We start from the raw sequence: 15,390 nt of genomic DNA, 5'->3' as shown, positions 1-15,390 counted from the left end.
GCAGTCCATGAAAACAAACCTCTAGAAAGCTACTCAGTGCTGCACACTCACACACACACAGTAGTCTTCACATAAATTAAAAGCATTCAGGAGTCTCCCAATAAATAAACATGATAATAGCAATAATATGTGTGTGTTTGTGTGTGTGAGGGAGAGAATGGGTGAGTTAGTGCAGCGTTACTATGTGTGGGAGTGCATGATTCTTTAGTTTATATGCATCTGTGATTGTGTGTCTATACGTGTGTGTGTGTGTGTGTGTGTGTGTGTGTGTGTGTGTGACCATTAGAGGATCACACACTTGCCCTTCTCCACCCAGGGGTTGGCTCTCATCAGCTCAGGGTTCAGGAATGGATCTTCACAAACACAACCCTCGATCCACTTCACCAGCCTACAAAAAAAAAAACACCGTAAGCACGAATCTGACACTCAATACTAAAAGGATAGTTCGCGTGTTTTGAAGTGGGGTTGTATGAGGTACTTCTACATAGTCAGTGTATAGAGAGGCAAAGTCCCTCCCCCTCCGGTGGACCCCATGGGACCTCATTTCAGAAAAAATATGTACTGCAGTCAACGGTGAGAGACACATTTTTTCTCATCCTGTTTGAATTGCGCTTTGAATCACACACACGTTTGTCAATTTAAAAGATAATTTTGCAAGTCGAGAAACTCGCAGTTTGTCGTAGTATCATTTAGTTCTGTGTGAAACCGCTCAGTGAACTACATCTCTCATCTCGCACCATGTACGTCTGGTGTGAGTACAACCCAGTAGGAAACACACAATAATCGTAGCTTCAGAGAGAGACACGTCACTTACGCGACTTTTGGGTGTATAGTCTTTCTAATTACGTATTTTCACTGTCTTATACTTCAACAGTTTTATAACAAACTGCGACTTTCTTGACTTGCAAAATTATGTTTTCTTTATTTATTTTTTTAAGATAATTTTTGGGGATTTAAACCCGGGCCGCTGCGGTAAGGACTCCCTTAGACAGCCTTAGCTACCGGGGCGCCCGCAAAATTATGTTTTAAATTGACAAACATCATGTGGGATTCATGGCGCAATTCAAACGGGATCAAATAATTATTAGTCTCTCGCTGTTGACTACCGTTCACATTTTTTTCCGAAATAAGGTAATACACTGACTATGGATAAGTACCTTATACAACCCCACTTCAAAACACCTGAATTATCCCTTTAAGAGAGCTTATGTGTGTGTGTGTACCGTACACACTCACTCGGTAACGGTGATGGAGGATTTCTCTCTGTTGATTGCCAGCTGATACTGAAGGCTTTCCACTTCTCTCCTCATCTGTGGAACGTCTAACTCCTCCATGATGATACTGCTGCTGTTCTCACACACACACACACAAGAGAAAAACACACAACAGATTGGAGCTTGAGTAGATTAAGAGTTCAGACACAGATTTAACTTCAAAACATAAGTGGAAATCACAATGAATCTGTTTTGTTGTAAAAGAGCCATTTGATTTCTGCAGTTGTATTTGTGCATTCTTCTGTGTAAATGGAAAAAATGTAATTCTGCTTTCGCTTGAGTAGATATCTGATTATGTTTTACTTCTGGAAAAATGAGTAGAGCATAATAAACTGCAACGTTTACAATCAGTATGTCGCTCTAATTCAGTGATTCCCAACCTTTGTGACTCCTTAAAACAAAGCAACGCCTACTTGGAAAACTGAAACTAAAACAAAAAGAAAAAAATATTTTTAGTAAACTGGAACTTAATAAAAACTATATCCTTTAAGAAAAACTAAACTGAAACTATATTGCTTGGTTAAAGGACTAGTACAAATAAAATAAATTGAATGTAAATTCATTTCAGCTTTGTTTTTTTAACTTAAATATATCACTACCCGAAAAAAGGAGAGAGCAGGAATTTCCATCAACTCTGATGACAGGATTATTATATTTTTATTATATATTATTATATATTCTATGTATATGCGACTACATACTTCTGAGACATTATACCTGGCCTTAACAAAAACAAACTAAATATATAAAAACTAAACCTTTCTGAAAAACTGAAAATAAACTAAAACTGGCAAAGACGCTGAAAACAAATTAAAACTCAACTAAAATTAAATCAAAGTCAAAACTAAAATAAGATAAAAACTAATTCAAAACCATTATAACCTTTCTTGTAACCCCTCGTCTCTGGTTGAACTGGTCTCAACCACAGAGTGTTTCTCTTCACTTTATTTGAATCATTTTTAGAGTAAGTAGAAGAAACAGGCAGTAAATTAGTCTAAAAACGTTTATTTCTGTGAGTTTGTGAAGCAGAAATGTATTTGTTTTGTTTTCCTCTCTTTAGTGACCTTGTGATCTTTCAGATAAATCTCGTGACCCCTCGGTGGGAACCACTTCTCTGTTTGATAGATTTATGACGGTATCAGAGAAACCCTTATAAAGACCAGATGGTCGTCACTTTGGAGAGCTCCACTGAACACCAGAGGGAGGCGTTTAATAGGACACATTCATGTTGAAATAGCTGCTGTCAAAATGCCACTTTGACCCAATAATTGAGACCATATGCAACTTACTGTGAACTTCTACTAGTGAAGGATATCCTCTTATTGGTTTCTGGCTTTTTTGTAACAGATGAAATAAGTTGTTGAACCTTTAACTTAACTAATAGAAATACAACAATGCTGAAATCCCATAAAAAGACCAAAACCAGCAATGTGTTAGTTCATCTATAAATACTTTCCCCTCATAAATCTGTAAAATCAGGTCACAAATATATTGTTTCATTTTAAAGAAAAAGGCTCAGTAATTCCACAGCTGGCCATGCTGTAGATAGCTCATTTATTTGGGGACTACTTTCCCCGGCAGATAAATAAACCATTTGGTGGTCTACTGAGTATTTACTGCAGCAGGTTGGTGAATGTGGGATTGACTCAAAATAAACTACAGTGTTCATCGTAATGAAGGAAACATGTGAGCCAGTGTAGCCGTGTGGCTCACTAATGTGTTTTTAATAGTTTTTGGAGCTCTGTGGCACAGAGGGAGAAGATATATATATACAGGCTTTGAATACTCAGACACAATATGTTTGAAGGATTAATATGTTGTTGGTTTTGGTCTTTTTTATGGGATTTGTTAACCAAAGAAAAATAAAGTCTTGTCTTGTCTTTTTAGCGTAATTATGTAGGTCCATTGCTTTCAAATGCATAATCTGTGATTTTAATGTCAACAAAAAGTATTTTAAAATATTTTCTGACATTTTATAGACCAAAAAAAAATAATCGATTAATCAAGAAAATGATCAACAGAATAACTGACAAGGAAAATAATTGTTAGTTGCAGCCCTAGTTTGCCGAGTAACTCAGATAAATGTTGCACCAAATGGAAACGCTAAATACCTTGAAGGTACAGTAGAGGAAACACACTTTGTTTTTCTTTGGTTACTGTAGCTGTAGTCACATAAATGTAGTGGAGTAAAACTAATCAAGTTACACCATATCAAAATATTCGAGTACTCCGGAGCCACATGTGTCTCTTTAGCCCATCTCCAGTGGCTCCCTGTGGATTTTTATAAATGGAAATGAATGTTTACATTTTCATTTTTATTTATCATTGTTGTGGGTCTATGGTACGACGGAGTATTATGGCCACATTGAGGGAAAAAAATGAATCTGAGATTTCGAGAATAAAGTCATAATATTTTAAAGTAGTAGTAGTAATAGTAGTAGTTTTACGCGTTATTTTCTTTTTTACTTGTAAAGTTATGACTTTATTCACGTTATATTACGAATTTTTTTCTCGTTAAGTTATGACTTTATTCTCGTAATATTACGACTTTTTTTCTCGTAAAGTTATGACTTTATTCTCGTATTACGACTTTTTTTTCCTCTAAAGTTATGACTATTCTCGTAATATTACGACTTTTTTTGCCTCGTAAAGTTACGACTTTTTTTCTCGTAAAATTATGACTTTATTCTCGTAATATTACGACTTTTTGTCTCGTAATATTATGATTTTATCCTGTAAATCTCAGATGTTTTTCCCCTCAATGTGGCCCTAATACTCCGTAATACATCTGCTCTTTGGCCCTCACTACATTAGACTTATATACTTAGACTGTAAACTGTGTTACCTTCATCACAATGCTCAAATGTTTTGCTGCTCCAGACAGATTTATTTATTTGCCTAAAAGGGCTCTTTTGATATAAAGGTTGCTGACCCCTGATCTAAGGTTATTGATTAAGAGCCAGAGATGTAAAAACGAAGTACACTGGCTGTTTACTGTCTTTTATTTGTACTTATATAGTAAAGTGTGCCCCACCCTGCCACAGGCCACATTACAGCAGAGAGAGAGAGAGAGAGAGAGAGAGAGAGAGAGAGAGAGAGAGAGAGAGAGAGAGAGAGAGAGAGAGAGAGAGAGAGAGAGAGAGAGAGAGAGAGAGAGAGAGAGAGAGAGAGAGAGAGAGGGCCAGATGAGAGTTCAGGCCGACCTGGGATCAGTTTAGTCCTCTCTACTGGAAACTGCCTCCTCCTCCTCCTCCTCATCTTTTAATGGCTCTAGTAAGTCTGCAGCCTGTTTCCTCCACCAGCATCCATCCTGCTGTGTCTCACCACCACCAGCAGCAGCAGCCAGCTGTTCATGAAGAAGGCCTTCATAATTTAATGATAAAATCCTCCTATAATGTGTTACAGTGACATCAGCCTCCATCACTCAGCAGCAGTCAGTGATGCTGCTGATGATGATCACATTTATACATCCACATTAAGTCGCTTTTAACATACAAACACGAGCGTGTAGGAGGATAAAAGCGAGCATAGATGCTCACTGTGGAGCTAAAACATCGAAACATCAATTGTATGTCAAAGGAAACGCATAAAACCCCCACACACACAAACACCCGACACACCACCAGCTCCAGCTCCTTACCGTGAGGCTCAGGCCTACCGGAGAGGACCGCGGGTCGACGTAGAGAGCAGACGGCTGTAAGAGATGCAGACGGAGCTTTGACAGCGACAAGAGAAGAGAAGAGCTGAGAGTCGGTGGAGTTTACCCGGTAGAGGAGTCCGGCTTCAGTGCAGGAGGAGGAGGAGGAGGAGGAGGAGGAGGAAGAGGAGGAGGAGGAGGAGGCTGTGTGTGTGTGTGTGTGTGTGTGTCCAGGGCACTCCCCTGCGCTCCTCTCTGCTAGCGACTGGAGGAGGGATGCGCAGCGCGGAGAGAAGAGAAGAGAAGCAGGCGAGCCGCCTCCTGGTTTCACAGTCAAATATAAAGGAGCCGAGAGGACGCACCTGTATGGAAATCTGGACTGAGGCTGAGCTCAGGAAGGGAACACGCAAATGAGGCCACGCTCCACAAAGAGGAGGACAAACCAGGAGTTAATTTATTTAGAGGACCGGATGTGTCTGTTTCTGACAATAACCTGATATCTGATAATAACCTGACAATAACCTGACAATAACCTGATAATAACCTGACAATAACCTGACAATAACCTGACAATAACCTGATATCTGACAATAACCGGATAATAACCTGACAATAACTTGATAATAACCTGATATCTGACAATAACCTGATAATAACCTGATATCTGACAATAACCTGACAATAACCTGACAATAACCTGATAATAACCTGACAATAACCTGATATCTGACAATAACCTGATAATAACCTGACAATAACCTGATATCTGACAATAACCTGACAATAACCTGATATCTGACAATAACCTGATAATAACCTGACAATAACCTGATATGACAATAACCTGATAATAACCTGACAATAACTTGATAATAACCTGATATCTGACAATAACCTGACAATAACCTGATATCTGACAATAACCTGACAATAACCTGACAATAACCTGATAATAACCTGACAATAACCTGATATCTGACAATAACCTGACAATAACCTGACAATAACCTGATATCTGACAATAACCTGACAATAACCTGATAATAACCTGACAATAACCTGATATCTGACAATAACCTGACAATAACCTGATATCTGACAATAACCTGACAATAACCTGATAATAACCTGATAATAACCTGACAATAACCTGATATCTGACAATAACCTGACAATAACCTGATAATAACCTGACAATAACCTGACAATAACCTGATAATAACCTGACAATAACCTGATAATAACCTGATATCTGACAATAACCTGACAATAACCTGACAATAACCTGATATCTGACAATAACCTGACAATAACCTGATAATAACCTGATAATAACCTGACAATAACCTGATAATAACCTGACAATAACCTGATATCTGACAATAACCTGACAATAACCTGATAATAACCTGACAATAACCTGACAATAACCTGATAGCCTGATATCTGATATTTGACAATAACCTGATATCTGACAATAACCTGATAATAACCTAATATCTGACAATAACCTGATATTTTCAGGTGGAATTTCATTTCATTCTCACTGTAAATTATCATTTTCCACTTGTACAATTTTGTTAAGTCTGTTTATTGTCAATACTGTATATACTGCTCCTATTTTTTTATACTTCCTTCTATTTAAATGGTTCATATTTTGTTACACTTTGTTTAGCTCTTTTTTTTTTTTTTACTGTGTTAGCTGATGCATCTTGTTTTTTGCACTATCCCCTTTGCTGCTGTACACTGCAAATGTCCCCACTGCGGGACTATAACGGAACATCTTATCGTATCTTTCAGTGGTGGTATTAATAGGCTACTACAGATTCCCCATGCAGAGAGCTCCGGTAAAATTAGAAATGTGAGCCTTTAAGAGCAAAGTCACAAGAGATGGGATAAAAATGTCTGGTTCCCCATTGACTCCCACTAATGATGATACATCTACTGTGGTGCTGTATAGACCAGCTTTTCTAAAGTGTGAGGGGCTCCAAACAGTTTCAGAGGAGGCTCAGTGAATGGAAGTGAAAAATTACATTAGTTATCAAAAGAAGATCAAATAGAATAGCCTAAATGTGTGTGATTTGGTTCGACAGTTCAGAGATACAGTAATGTTGGGATACGTTTACTTATTCTTTACTTTCCCAGAGTCAGATGCTAATAAATGCCTTATAGGACAGACATTTTATGTATTTGGTGTAGTCTGTAGTCTTTCAAAGGATATCTTGGCTCAATTTTTGAGCATCTATTGAATCAAATAATCATGAGTATAACAAAGCTAGTAAATTAACAGTGATGAGCGCCTTTTTCCAAGCTTTTAAAATCCCTGGTAGAGACTAAAGTGTGAAACCTGATTCTTCTCCAGTTTAAATGTAGTTATAGGGCTCCACTGCTTTCAAATGCATAATCTGTGATCCAAATGTCAACAAAAAGTATCAAATTAGAAGATTTGAAATAGCTATTCCTCCCAAATTGATTGACCAATGTTTTAAAATAGAGGCTAATCAGACAGCTAGATTTAAGTTAACCTTTGAAGCCGTTAAATGTTGTTTCACACTGATGGAAACAGTCCTCCAATCTCCATGACCTCTAACTCCTATTTGCAACTCAACTCTTCAGTTATTTGAATATTCAAATGTATTGGGCCAAACTAAGTGCGTCGTCAAGCTGCGATAGCAAATCTAAAATGGCAAAGGAACATGTTTACTTTGTGTCCCACCCACAGAAGGTGATTAACTTAAAAGTATCTGGCAAAGTTATATATTTAACATAACCTATATAAATATTAAAATTAAAGACAAGTAGGTCTGTGGCCAACTGAACCATAAAACGCCAACTTAATTTCAAGTCTTTTCTAACAAACTAGAAACTTACTGCCTTCCATCAGTCCCATTATGGTTACTGTGGTACTATTGGGGCACAAATACATTAAAATGGTACCAATTGGGTTTCCCAGTTTCATTACAACAAACCAGTGAGAAGACAGATTTAACTGAGTTACTATTTATTCAACAAACAAGTTTACAGTTTGATGCAATAGCTTCAATATTATCCAAACATTTTATTTTGTTCTTTGTTTAACAAAATTGTAGTTTCATTCAAGGTTTGTTTGGATCACTTGAGGGCAGCAGTTTTCTGGTGTTGTACCTGAAAAAGACAAATACAGATCAGACTAGAACAAGCTGTGTGACACACAAATAAAATATATGAACTATAGCCTCAGATAAAAGTTAGAATCAGGAGCTGAAAGCTCTCATACGAGGTGTCAGAAAAGTAATTTTGTATGTCATCATTGGCTGTACTATTAATATGCAACATATGAACACCGACTTACCATGAACTAGATCACCAGTTATCAGCAGGATCATGTAGTCACTTTCCCATCTGTTGAGTCATGAATCAACCTGTAAAAGGAGTAGCTCAGTTTTAATTCATATTAAGAAACTAACATGTACATAATGTCTTCTGTAGGAGCCTCAGGTAAAAGTTAGAATCAGGAGCTGAAAGCTCTCATACGAGGTGTCAGAAAAGTAATTTGGTATGTCATCATTGGCTGTACTATTAATATGCAACATATGAACACCGACTTACCATGAAATAGACCACCAGTCATCATCAGGAACATGTAGTTACTTTCCCATCCGAGTCATGATTCAACCTGTAAAAAGAAGAGTAGCTCAGTTTTAATTCATATTAAGAAACAAACATGTACATACGTCTTCTGTAGGAGCCTCAGGTAAAAAGCTAGAATCAGGAGCTGGAGTTCAGCTCTCATAGTAGGTGTCAGAAAAGTAATTTGATTTTGTCATCACAGGCTACAAGTTATTCAAACGCTGACATACTGTAAGGACTCACCAGCTCTCAAACCCAACGAGGTCCTCGTCAATACGAGCTTCGATCTCAGGACCATCCGAAACACAGCGACCGCAGATCTTTGTCTCGTCATTCTGACCTGTGACAATTAGAGGAAAAAAAAGTCAGTGAAATGTGACATTTGAGGCAAAGGCTGCACTAGTATACTAATAACGGAGCCTCAGAATAAAGTTAGAATCAGGAGCTGGAGTTCAGCTCTCATAGTAGGTGTCAGAAAAGTTATTTGATTTTGTCATCACAGGCTACAAGTTATTCATATGCCAACATATTGCAGGGACTCACCAGCTGTCAGACTCCACGAGGTCCTGCTCTTCAGACAGCAGCATCCATCCCTCTGAGTCTCACCACGCTCATCTGTACAGCAAAAAGAGGAAGACTTAAAAATCAAAAGGAGCCTCAGATGGGAGTTAAAATCAGGAGCAGCAGTTAGCTCTCATAAGCTGTTAGAAAAGTTGGTGTGGCATTACTTTCAAATCACATTTGTAGAGATTACATGGTTAATTGGGTTTTAAGTCATCGGTTTTCACCTTTTTGATATGTCAAAGTGTCATATATTTAGGCCTACCAGTCAATCATATCCTTATTTACTCACATTGCAGTTTATGATGCACATTAACTCACATTTGCACTTACCCAGTAAAGCCCATCTTCAAGGCAAATTCCTTTTCTTCATCTCAACAGCTCATGCAAATCATCCAGGCACCGAGCCCAGCAGGCCTCCATGTGACTTACTGGAAAGAAAAGACAAAGGGTCATGAATAAATTCCAGCTGCATCAGTTGTAACCTTAATTTAGCCATTTCATATTTCATTCATTCCCACTCAATAACTTTGATTTAACACAGGCACATTTAATGTGCAATAAAATAAGGTGGACCTTTGGTCTTTTATTTATACTGTATTAAGATCAAGAATAAACTTCCATGATAGATAGTAACTTTATTGATCCTGAGGGAAATTCAAGTTTCCAGCATCACAGTTCCATAGTGCAAAACATGTTAGTAAAAAAGTTAGTACAGTATACCAGATATAAAAATACAAGGAGATGAAGAAAACGGTTAAAACTGAATATAATAATATGCTGTGATACACGACTATTAAAAAAGTGAATATAGCGCAGAAGAGACTATTAAAAATGAGTATAGTGCAGGGTAACTCCAGGTTACATGATCTAACCTATAACAGTAGATATAAAATACAAATCTTTAACAGAGTCTGCTGCTATTCAGATATATATAACATTTTCAAGTAACAAATGTATTAGATTAAATGTTCATTATTCAACACCACATTCTTATGATGGAGAAAATGTGACTAAATTGGGGTTAATTGTAGACCTAGCAAAGACATGTTTTGTGGATAAATGTAAAATAACAGATTCATTATTTAAAAATGAAAAATTATGTTCTAAATCACATTTATACAGTTTTTAGGTGGTGAAACACCACGTGGCAGCTCAGGCCCCATGCAGAACACCCACGTGTTGCTGCTCAGACCAACGTGATCAGTTAGTCTCTAAAGTCCTCCAACATGTGAGAGACCCAGTATACTCACATGTTTAACCAGCCAGGCTGCTTCCAGATGAACTAACCCGCTCCGGTCGTCTCTGCTACCGGGGAGTAAAGTTAGGAGTAACTGCTGAAAGAGCCACCGACGGTTCATGTCTCCGGCCATCCTGCATGCAGACATGCAGACAGACAGACAGACAGAGGACTGGAAGAACAGAGGAGATCAATTTATACTGCTTCCGTCTGCGGAACACCTACGTCACTTCCTTCCTGGGAGAGCTAGTTAGCTATGGTTAGCCGTTAGCTCCATAGCTAATGGTTAGCTTGCTCCGTTCGTCGGTCTTTCTTAAATGCAAGACATTGTCATGGGACTTTCGGGCCATATTCTTTGTTTATCGGGATCTTATTAATGCACTGGATAATATACTAATATAATGTCTATCAATTTAAAAAAATATAAAACAAACGATGATGTTGTTTTAGCGTTGAAAAACAACATCTCCCATGAGTCTTAGAGGCAAAAGCTTCATCAAAGCCTCATGGGAGTTGTAGTTTTTTTAAATGCTAAAGAAGGAATAGTCATTTTATGCAGCATACAATGATGTTTAAGAAAACACGTGAACAGGGCTGCAGCATGGCTTTTATAAATACTGAGGTTCTGAGTCCAAAGTCCCCCAGTAGAGACTGGACATCAACCAAACCTTATACTGTTTTCTGAGGATTTAAAAAAGCCTCTAAATTAGATTTTATTTATTTTTTAAAGGGACTATTTGTAACTTTCAAAAATGCTTGTGAACAGCGACACCTGTGGCCGTTAAGTCAACGAAAGTCAGCGTCGGGCTCGCGCTTGTGCTCGCTCTAAATAGACATGAACAAGCATCGCTCAAAACAGTGAGGCGACACACGTCAGCTAAAACCACAATATCACTCTATATTTCAGCTGCTTGGCAGTAATGTTAGCTGACTAGACGAAGGTCTCTCCATGAATCAATGCTGATCCTAGTGTTGGCTTTTCTTTCTTCAGGAAGAGAAACGTTATCGCCTCCGACTGCAGCCGGAGAGAACGGGAGACACCGGTACCAGGTCGGAGACGGTAAGGTTACTCTTCCTGCGGGGCTGAAGCAGGAAGAGAAACGTTACCGTCTCCGACCGGGTGCCGGTGATAACGTTACTCGCTGCGGAGCCCCGTCACTTCACAAGACACGGAAAACCTCTGTTGGTCTGGAGGAGCTGCAGCAGTTATTTCTGCACAAACGTCCACTCTACATTCACTAGATAATCCAGAGCTATGAAGTCTCCTTCAGTGTGGAGTGAGCGCGCGTTCACGTCTAGAGGTGGAGCGAGACAGCAGCAACGCGCGCGGTGTTGTGAGTAAAGGCAAGCAGGCAGATCGGGTACTTCAGCCACACACGAGCGCGCATGTGCAAGCGTGCTTAAAAATGTACAAACAGTCCCTTTAATATACTTATTTATTTAATTGTGCCTAAAACGGTCAACATTTAAAATATTTAGTCTAAATAATACTGGCCCCTGAAAAATCCCATTATATGTAATATTTGTCGAATGTAAACTCCTAATATCATTTAACATATTATTTATTGCCCAACCCAACCTCACTAAAGCTACTGTGACTGAATGGAAACATGTGGAGGCTAAGCGTGTAATTCATGTAAAATTGAGGTTGCTGAAGAGAAAGAGTCTACAAATAGCAAATGAGGTCTAAAAAGAACCACGCTTAAAGAGTCATGTAAGGTTTAATTTATACATTTATTCTGATCACAGCTGTACAGGAATGCATCGTCACAGCAGAAACACAACCTAAACCCAACCATGGCACAACAGCCGTCACAACACATCCAGAACTCAACCATAAATGTACAGGCTCAATCAGCTCACCTCTCCTGTCTATAATTATCATCATTATTGTTATTATTATTATTCACATAGAACCATCTGTCTCTCAAATATATCTTTGTTTTCAAAGAGCATAAAAATACAAGTGGACTCTTCATTGGGATGAACACTGGTGGTTGATCCACTGTCTGGCCTACATGGGGGGATCACTGAATACTGGGGAAGCCGAGGAGGAGCGGAGCGGAGCCAGTTTATTACAGCTTACAGAGGGCGCTTATATGGGCTCGCAGAGGCTTCTCAATGGTTACAGCAGGACTGCAGACAGGGTGATTGATTTTAGGGGATCATATAGGACTCACAACTCAACCTATAAGCTACTTTTGACATCACAGACACATGAGGAGCAAGGGTTTGTAAGGATCCAGAGAAACCATTAAACATGTGAGTGGAAAACAAGAAAAAAAACCAAAAAAATATATGAAAGAACACTACCAAGGCACAGAGAGATGCAGAGTTAACAAAACAGACACAGAGGGAGGTCAAAAGGAGGGGGAGACAAGATGGCAGGTGGGCAGATTAGAGGCAGTTTCACTAACCAACACTAGAGGGAGCTCTAACAGCTCAAATACCCAGGTATATTATAAACTCTATGTATACTGGATGTACTATATAAAGCATTGAAATATAGGATTATCTTTTAAAAACACTGTTCACTGCAGCAGGACAAAGGGATACACGGCATGAGTGTGCTTGTATATATGTGTCTTTTGCATGTAATTGTGTGTATGTTATGTAAATGTGTAGATTCATTTCCAAGCAAACCTCCATAGATGGAGCGAAACACCAACGAAGCAGAACACCAGCGAGATTAAAACCAATGTTGTGTGTGTGTTTTGTATGCGAGTGTCTCGTGGACACACATCTATATCGTCGTTCTGATCATTAGAATAACTACTGTACGAGTGGGAGGACATTGACATGAGCATCAGCAGGGACTACACACAGTCGTAACGACAACAACGGCAACGATAACAACAACAGCAACAACAACAACATGAAGAGAGACAACACACAGGTCAGGAAGTCCGGCTAACCACAATCCTCCACTCATACAGAAGAGAAACAGAGGCTGCGATTCATCTGGAGTAAATGCATCCTTTTGACATCGCAGGAGTGGGACAGACTCAGAAAGCGGCCTGTCTTTTCCATGTGCTTTTAAAAACGCTTTCCGGTATCTCATCTGTATGCATCTTGTCTATCTATCAAGCTTTCTATCTGCCTGTCTGTCACTCAGTTTATGTGCTTATTTTTTTTTTGCAAGCAATATGCTTATCTGTCTGCCTCCCCGTCTGACTGACTTAGCATCTCTGTCAGAGTCTGTAGAGATAAAAGGATGAGGAAAATGATTGTGCTTCTGGGTCCACGCAGCTGTCTGAGGCTGGGTGGCGGCGGTGGCGTTCGGCAGCGACTCGCTGGGCTGCAGAGGTCAGAGGTTGTGTGGGAGCGGCCTCCTCCTCGCATCGGGAGGTGCACTAGAGCTACTGCGCCAGACGAAGAGGACCCCCTCCTCGGTATTACTGTACAAGGCTACATGAGAAGCGCTCAAACACACACACACACTCTCAGAGCGCCAGCGTCGAGCCTTGGGAGAGTTTTCTTGATACACCTACACATGATGAGGGTGGGGTGAAGGGAAAAGGGCCTGTTGGAGATGAGACGTGGGCAGGAGATCAGTCGAGCATCGCATCCAGTTGGTCTGCCAAGTCGTCAAACATGCTGCCGATGTCGTCCAAGATGGAGACTGTGGACTTTTTGCTGGAAAGAGCGCTGGGAGTTGGATAGCAAAAAAAAAACCAGGAAGAGTTTAGCTGATAATGAGGCAGACGGCACAGTCACAGTAGTAGATTAGAGATGTGAAGTGGAGAGTATGAGATGGTTTTAGAGGTATTTTTTTCCACATTGTTAATTAGCATTTTAAAGATCTATTTTAATGATATGTCATGGCCCGCTCTCCTCTAAGGTTATGTTTTCCTTGGGTTTTTCCCCATTTCCCAGTTTGTACATCCTCGATTCCTTTCCTCGACTCCTCTCCTCGCGTCTTAGTCCCTCCCACGGGAGATGCGAGCGGAGGACGCCAGGAGGAGATGCGACACAACACACTCCTGTCTATCTATATGACAACATGAAATACAGCAAATTAGATATAAATTATTGATATAATAATTTTCTGTCAGCAGCTGTTTGCACTTGTAAACATCATGTAAGGATTAAAGCAGGTGACTTGGGTGTCGCCCTAGGTGAGATGTCATTAAGGAATGCGGTTAGAACAGAGCCTTATGAGCCGCTACACAAACGGTGAAGGGCAGAAGGTTTGATCATCTTTAACTACAACTTGTAAATGAAAAAGGAACAGTTATAGTAGTCTCTTTTTGCATGCATTTTAGTAATTGGGATGTCCCTCAAGATGGAGAGCTGAGATCATTTCTGGGTCACAAGCCGGAGGAGTGTGGAGTGAGGAGCGAGGAGATGACTAGGCACAAAATCGGGAAATGAGAAACAGCTCTTGTTTCCAGTTTTCAGTTATTATTTCCTGTTTTTTATTTTGGTACACTCACTTTTGTCTCTTGTTTCAGATACTTCACTTCCTGTCATTGTGTGTTTCCCAGCTGTGTGATTGTCTGCCCCGCCCTGATTGCTTTCACCTGTCTCTCATTAGTCCTGCTGTCACCTGTCCCCCCTTATCACCCTCCATTCATGTCTGGGCCAGTTTGTCTTAGCATTTCTTAAAGCCCTGACACACCAAGCTGACGGTTGGCTGTCGGGCAGTTTGGGGCCGTCGGTGAGCGTCTGTCATCCTAGTTTTTTCGGTGTGTGCCGCACCGTCGGCTCTAGTCTGCCCGTGTCAGAGTTTTTTTGGCGGATTCAGCATGTTGAATCGGCGGCGGAGCTCGTCAGTGAGAAAAATCACTCTGATTGGCTGTTCAGCTTAAACAAATCAGTGCACTAGAAGAGAAACGGACGTGAGGAAAACAAGCCAACGAGTAAACTCAAGAGGAAAAATACAGAAGGCTCTTCTCAATTTTTCATCTTCATCTCATCTGATCATTCCAATACACAGATATTTTCACAGCGACATGGCCATCTGGAATGAAGCTATGTGGTGAGTGGGAGTGGTGTGAAGGTGGACGGCTAACAGCGCTTTGTTTCATGTACGTATCATAACAACAGCTTGTTTATCACACTCCTCG

General features: G+C 39.8%; 2 protein-coding genes, 1 long non-coding RNA gene and 4 other non-coding genes across 8 annotated transcripts in view; all 7 read right to left on the bottom strand.

Annotated features, from left to right (window-relative positions):
* Positions 1-199: 199 nt before the first annotated feature.
* LOC141764405 (guanine nucleotide-binding protein G(I)/G(S)/G(O) subunit gamma-13-like) lies at positions 200-5,056 on the bottom strand. Of its 2 annotated transcripts, none has more exons than XM_074629634.1 (3): positions 4,915-5,056; positions 1,237-1,344; positions 200-388 (listed from the first exon to the last, which is right to left on the bottom strand). In XM_074629634.1, the coding sequence occupies exons 2-3, from the start codon at positions 1,332-1,334 to the stop codon at positions 283-285; spliced, it is 204 nt and encodes a 67-aa protein (XP_074485735.1). In that variant the 5' UTR covers positions 1,335-1,344; positions 4,915-5,056; the 3' UTR covers positions 200-282. The 2 variants fall into 2 exon arrangements, with proteins under 2 accessions (XP_074485735.1, XP_074485734.1); XM_074629633.1 differs by having other exon boundaries at positions 1,237-1,347; positions 4,915-5,055.
* A 2,839-nt stretch (positions 5,057-7,895) lies between these two features.
* On the bottom strand, positions 7,896-10,513 carry LOC141764403 (uncharacterized). The gene is made up of 7 exons (XR_012593262.1): positions 10,335-10,513; positions 9,415-9,508; positions 9,064-9,135; positions 8,764-8,860; positions 8,500-8,566; positions 8,243-8,312; positions 7,896-8,055 (listed from the first exon to the last, which is right to left on the bottom strand). It is a non-coding gene; the product is annotated as an uncharacterized LOC141764403 (long non-coding RNA).
* Positions 8,123-8,206, bottom strand: LOC141765460 (small nucleolar RNA SNORD60). Its single transcript, XR_012593509.1, has one exon. It is a non-coding gene; the product is annotated as a small nucleolar RNA SNORD60 (small nucleolar RNA).
* Positions 8,380-8,463, bottom strand: LOC141765461 (small nucleolar RNA SNORD60). The gene has a single exon (XR_012593510.1). It is a non-coding gene; the product is annotated as a small nucleolar RNA SNORD60 (small nucleolar RNA).
* Positions 8,636-8,725, bottom strand: LOC141765463 (small nucleolar RNA SNORD60). The gene has a single exon (XR_012593512.1). It is a non-coding gene; the product is annotated as a small nucleolar RNA SNORD60 (small nucleolar RNA).
* Positions 8,937-9,025, bottom strand: LOC141765459 (small nucleolar RNA SNORD60). Its single transcript, XR_012593508.1, has one exon. It is a non-coding gene; the product is annotated as a small nucleolar RNA SNORD60 (small nucleolar RNA).
* Positions 10,514-12,036: 1,523 nt separating the features above from the next.
* The window catches only part of LOC141764401 (uncharacterized), a 44,694-nt gene continuing 41,340 nt past the window's right edge, over positions 12,037-15,390 (bottom strand). The window contains exon 22 of the mRNA XM_074629629.1: positions 12,037-13,969. Coding sequence (XP_074485730.1) covers positions 13,873-13,969 — 97 coding nt within the window. The 3' untranslated portion in view covers positions 12,037-13,872. The remainder of the gene's footprint in view (positions 13,970-15,390) is intronic.

The sequence above is a fragment of the Sebastes fasciatus genome, chromosome 3 (genome assembly GCF_043250625.1).
Source record: "Sebastes fasciatus isolate fSebFas1 chromosome 3, fSebFas1.pri, whole genome shotgun sequence".
NCBI classification, from domain to species: Eukaryota; Metazoa; Chordata; class Actinopteri; order Perciformes; family Sebastidae; genus Sebastes; species Sebastes fasciatus.
This window is presented reverse-complemented; position numbering and strand designations above follow the sequence as displayed.

Bases quoted from the DNA above. Each gene is read 5' to 3' on its own strand.
- LOC141764405 (XM_074629634.1), bottom strand. From the start codon at position 1,334: ATGGAGGAGTTAGACGTTCCACAGATGAGGAGAGAAGTGGAAAGCCTT. The intron at 389-1,236 runs GTGAGTGTGTAC...TTTTTTTTGTAG, and splicing joins TCCTCCATCACCGTTACCGA to GCTGGTGAAGTGGATCGAGG.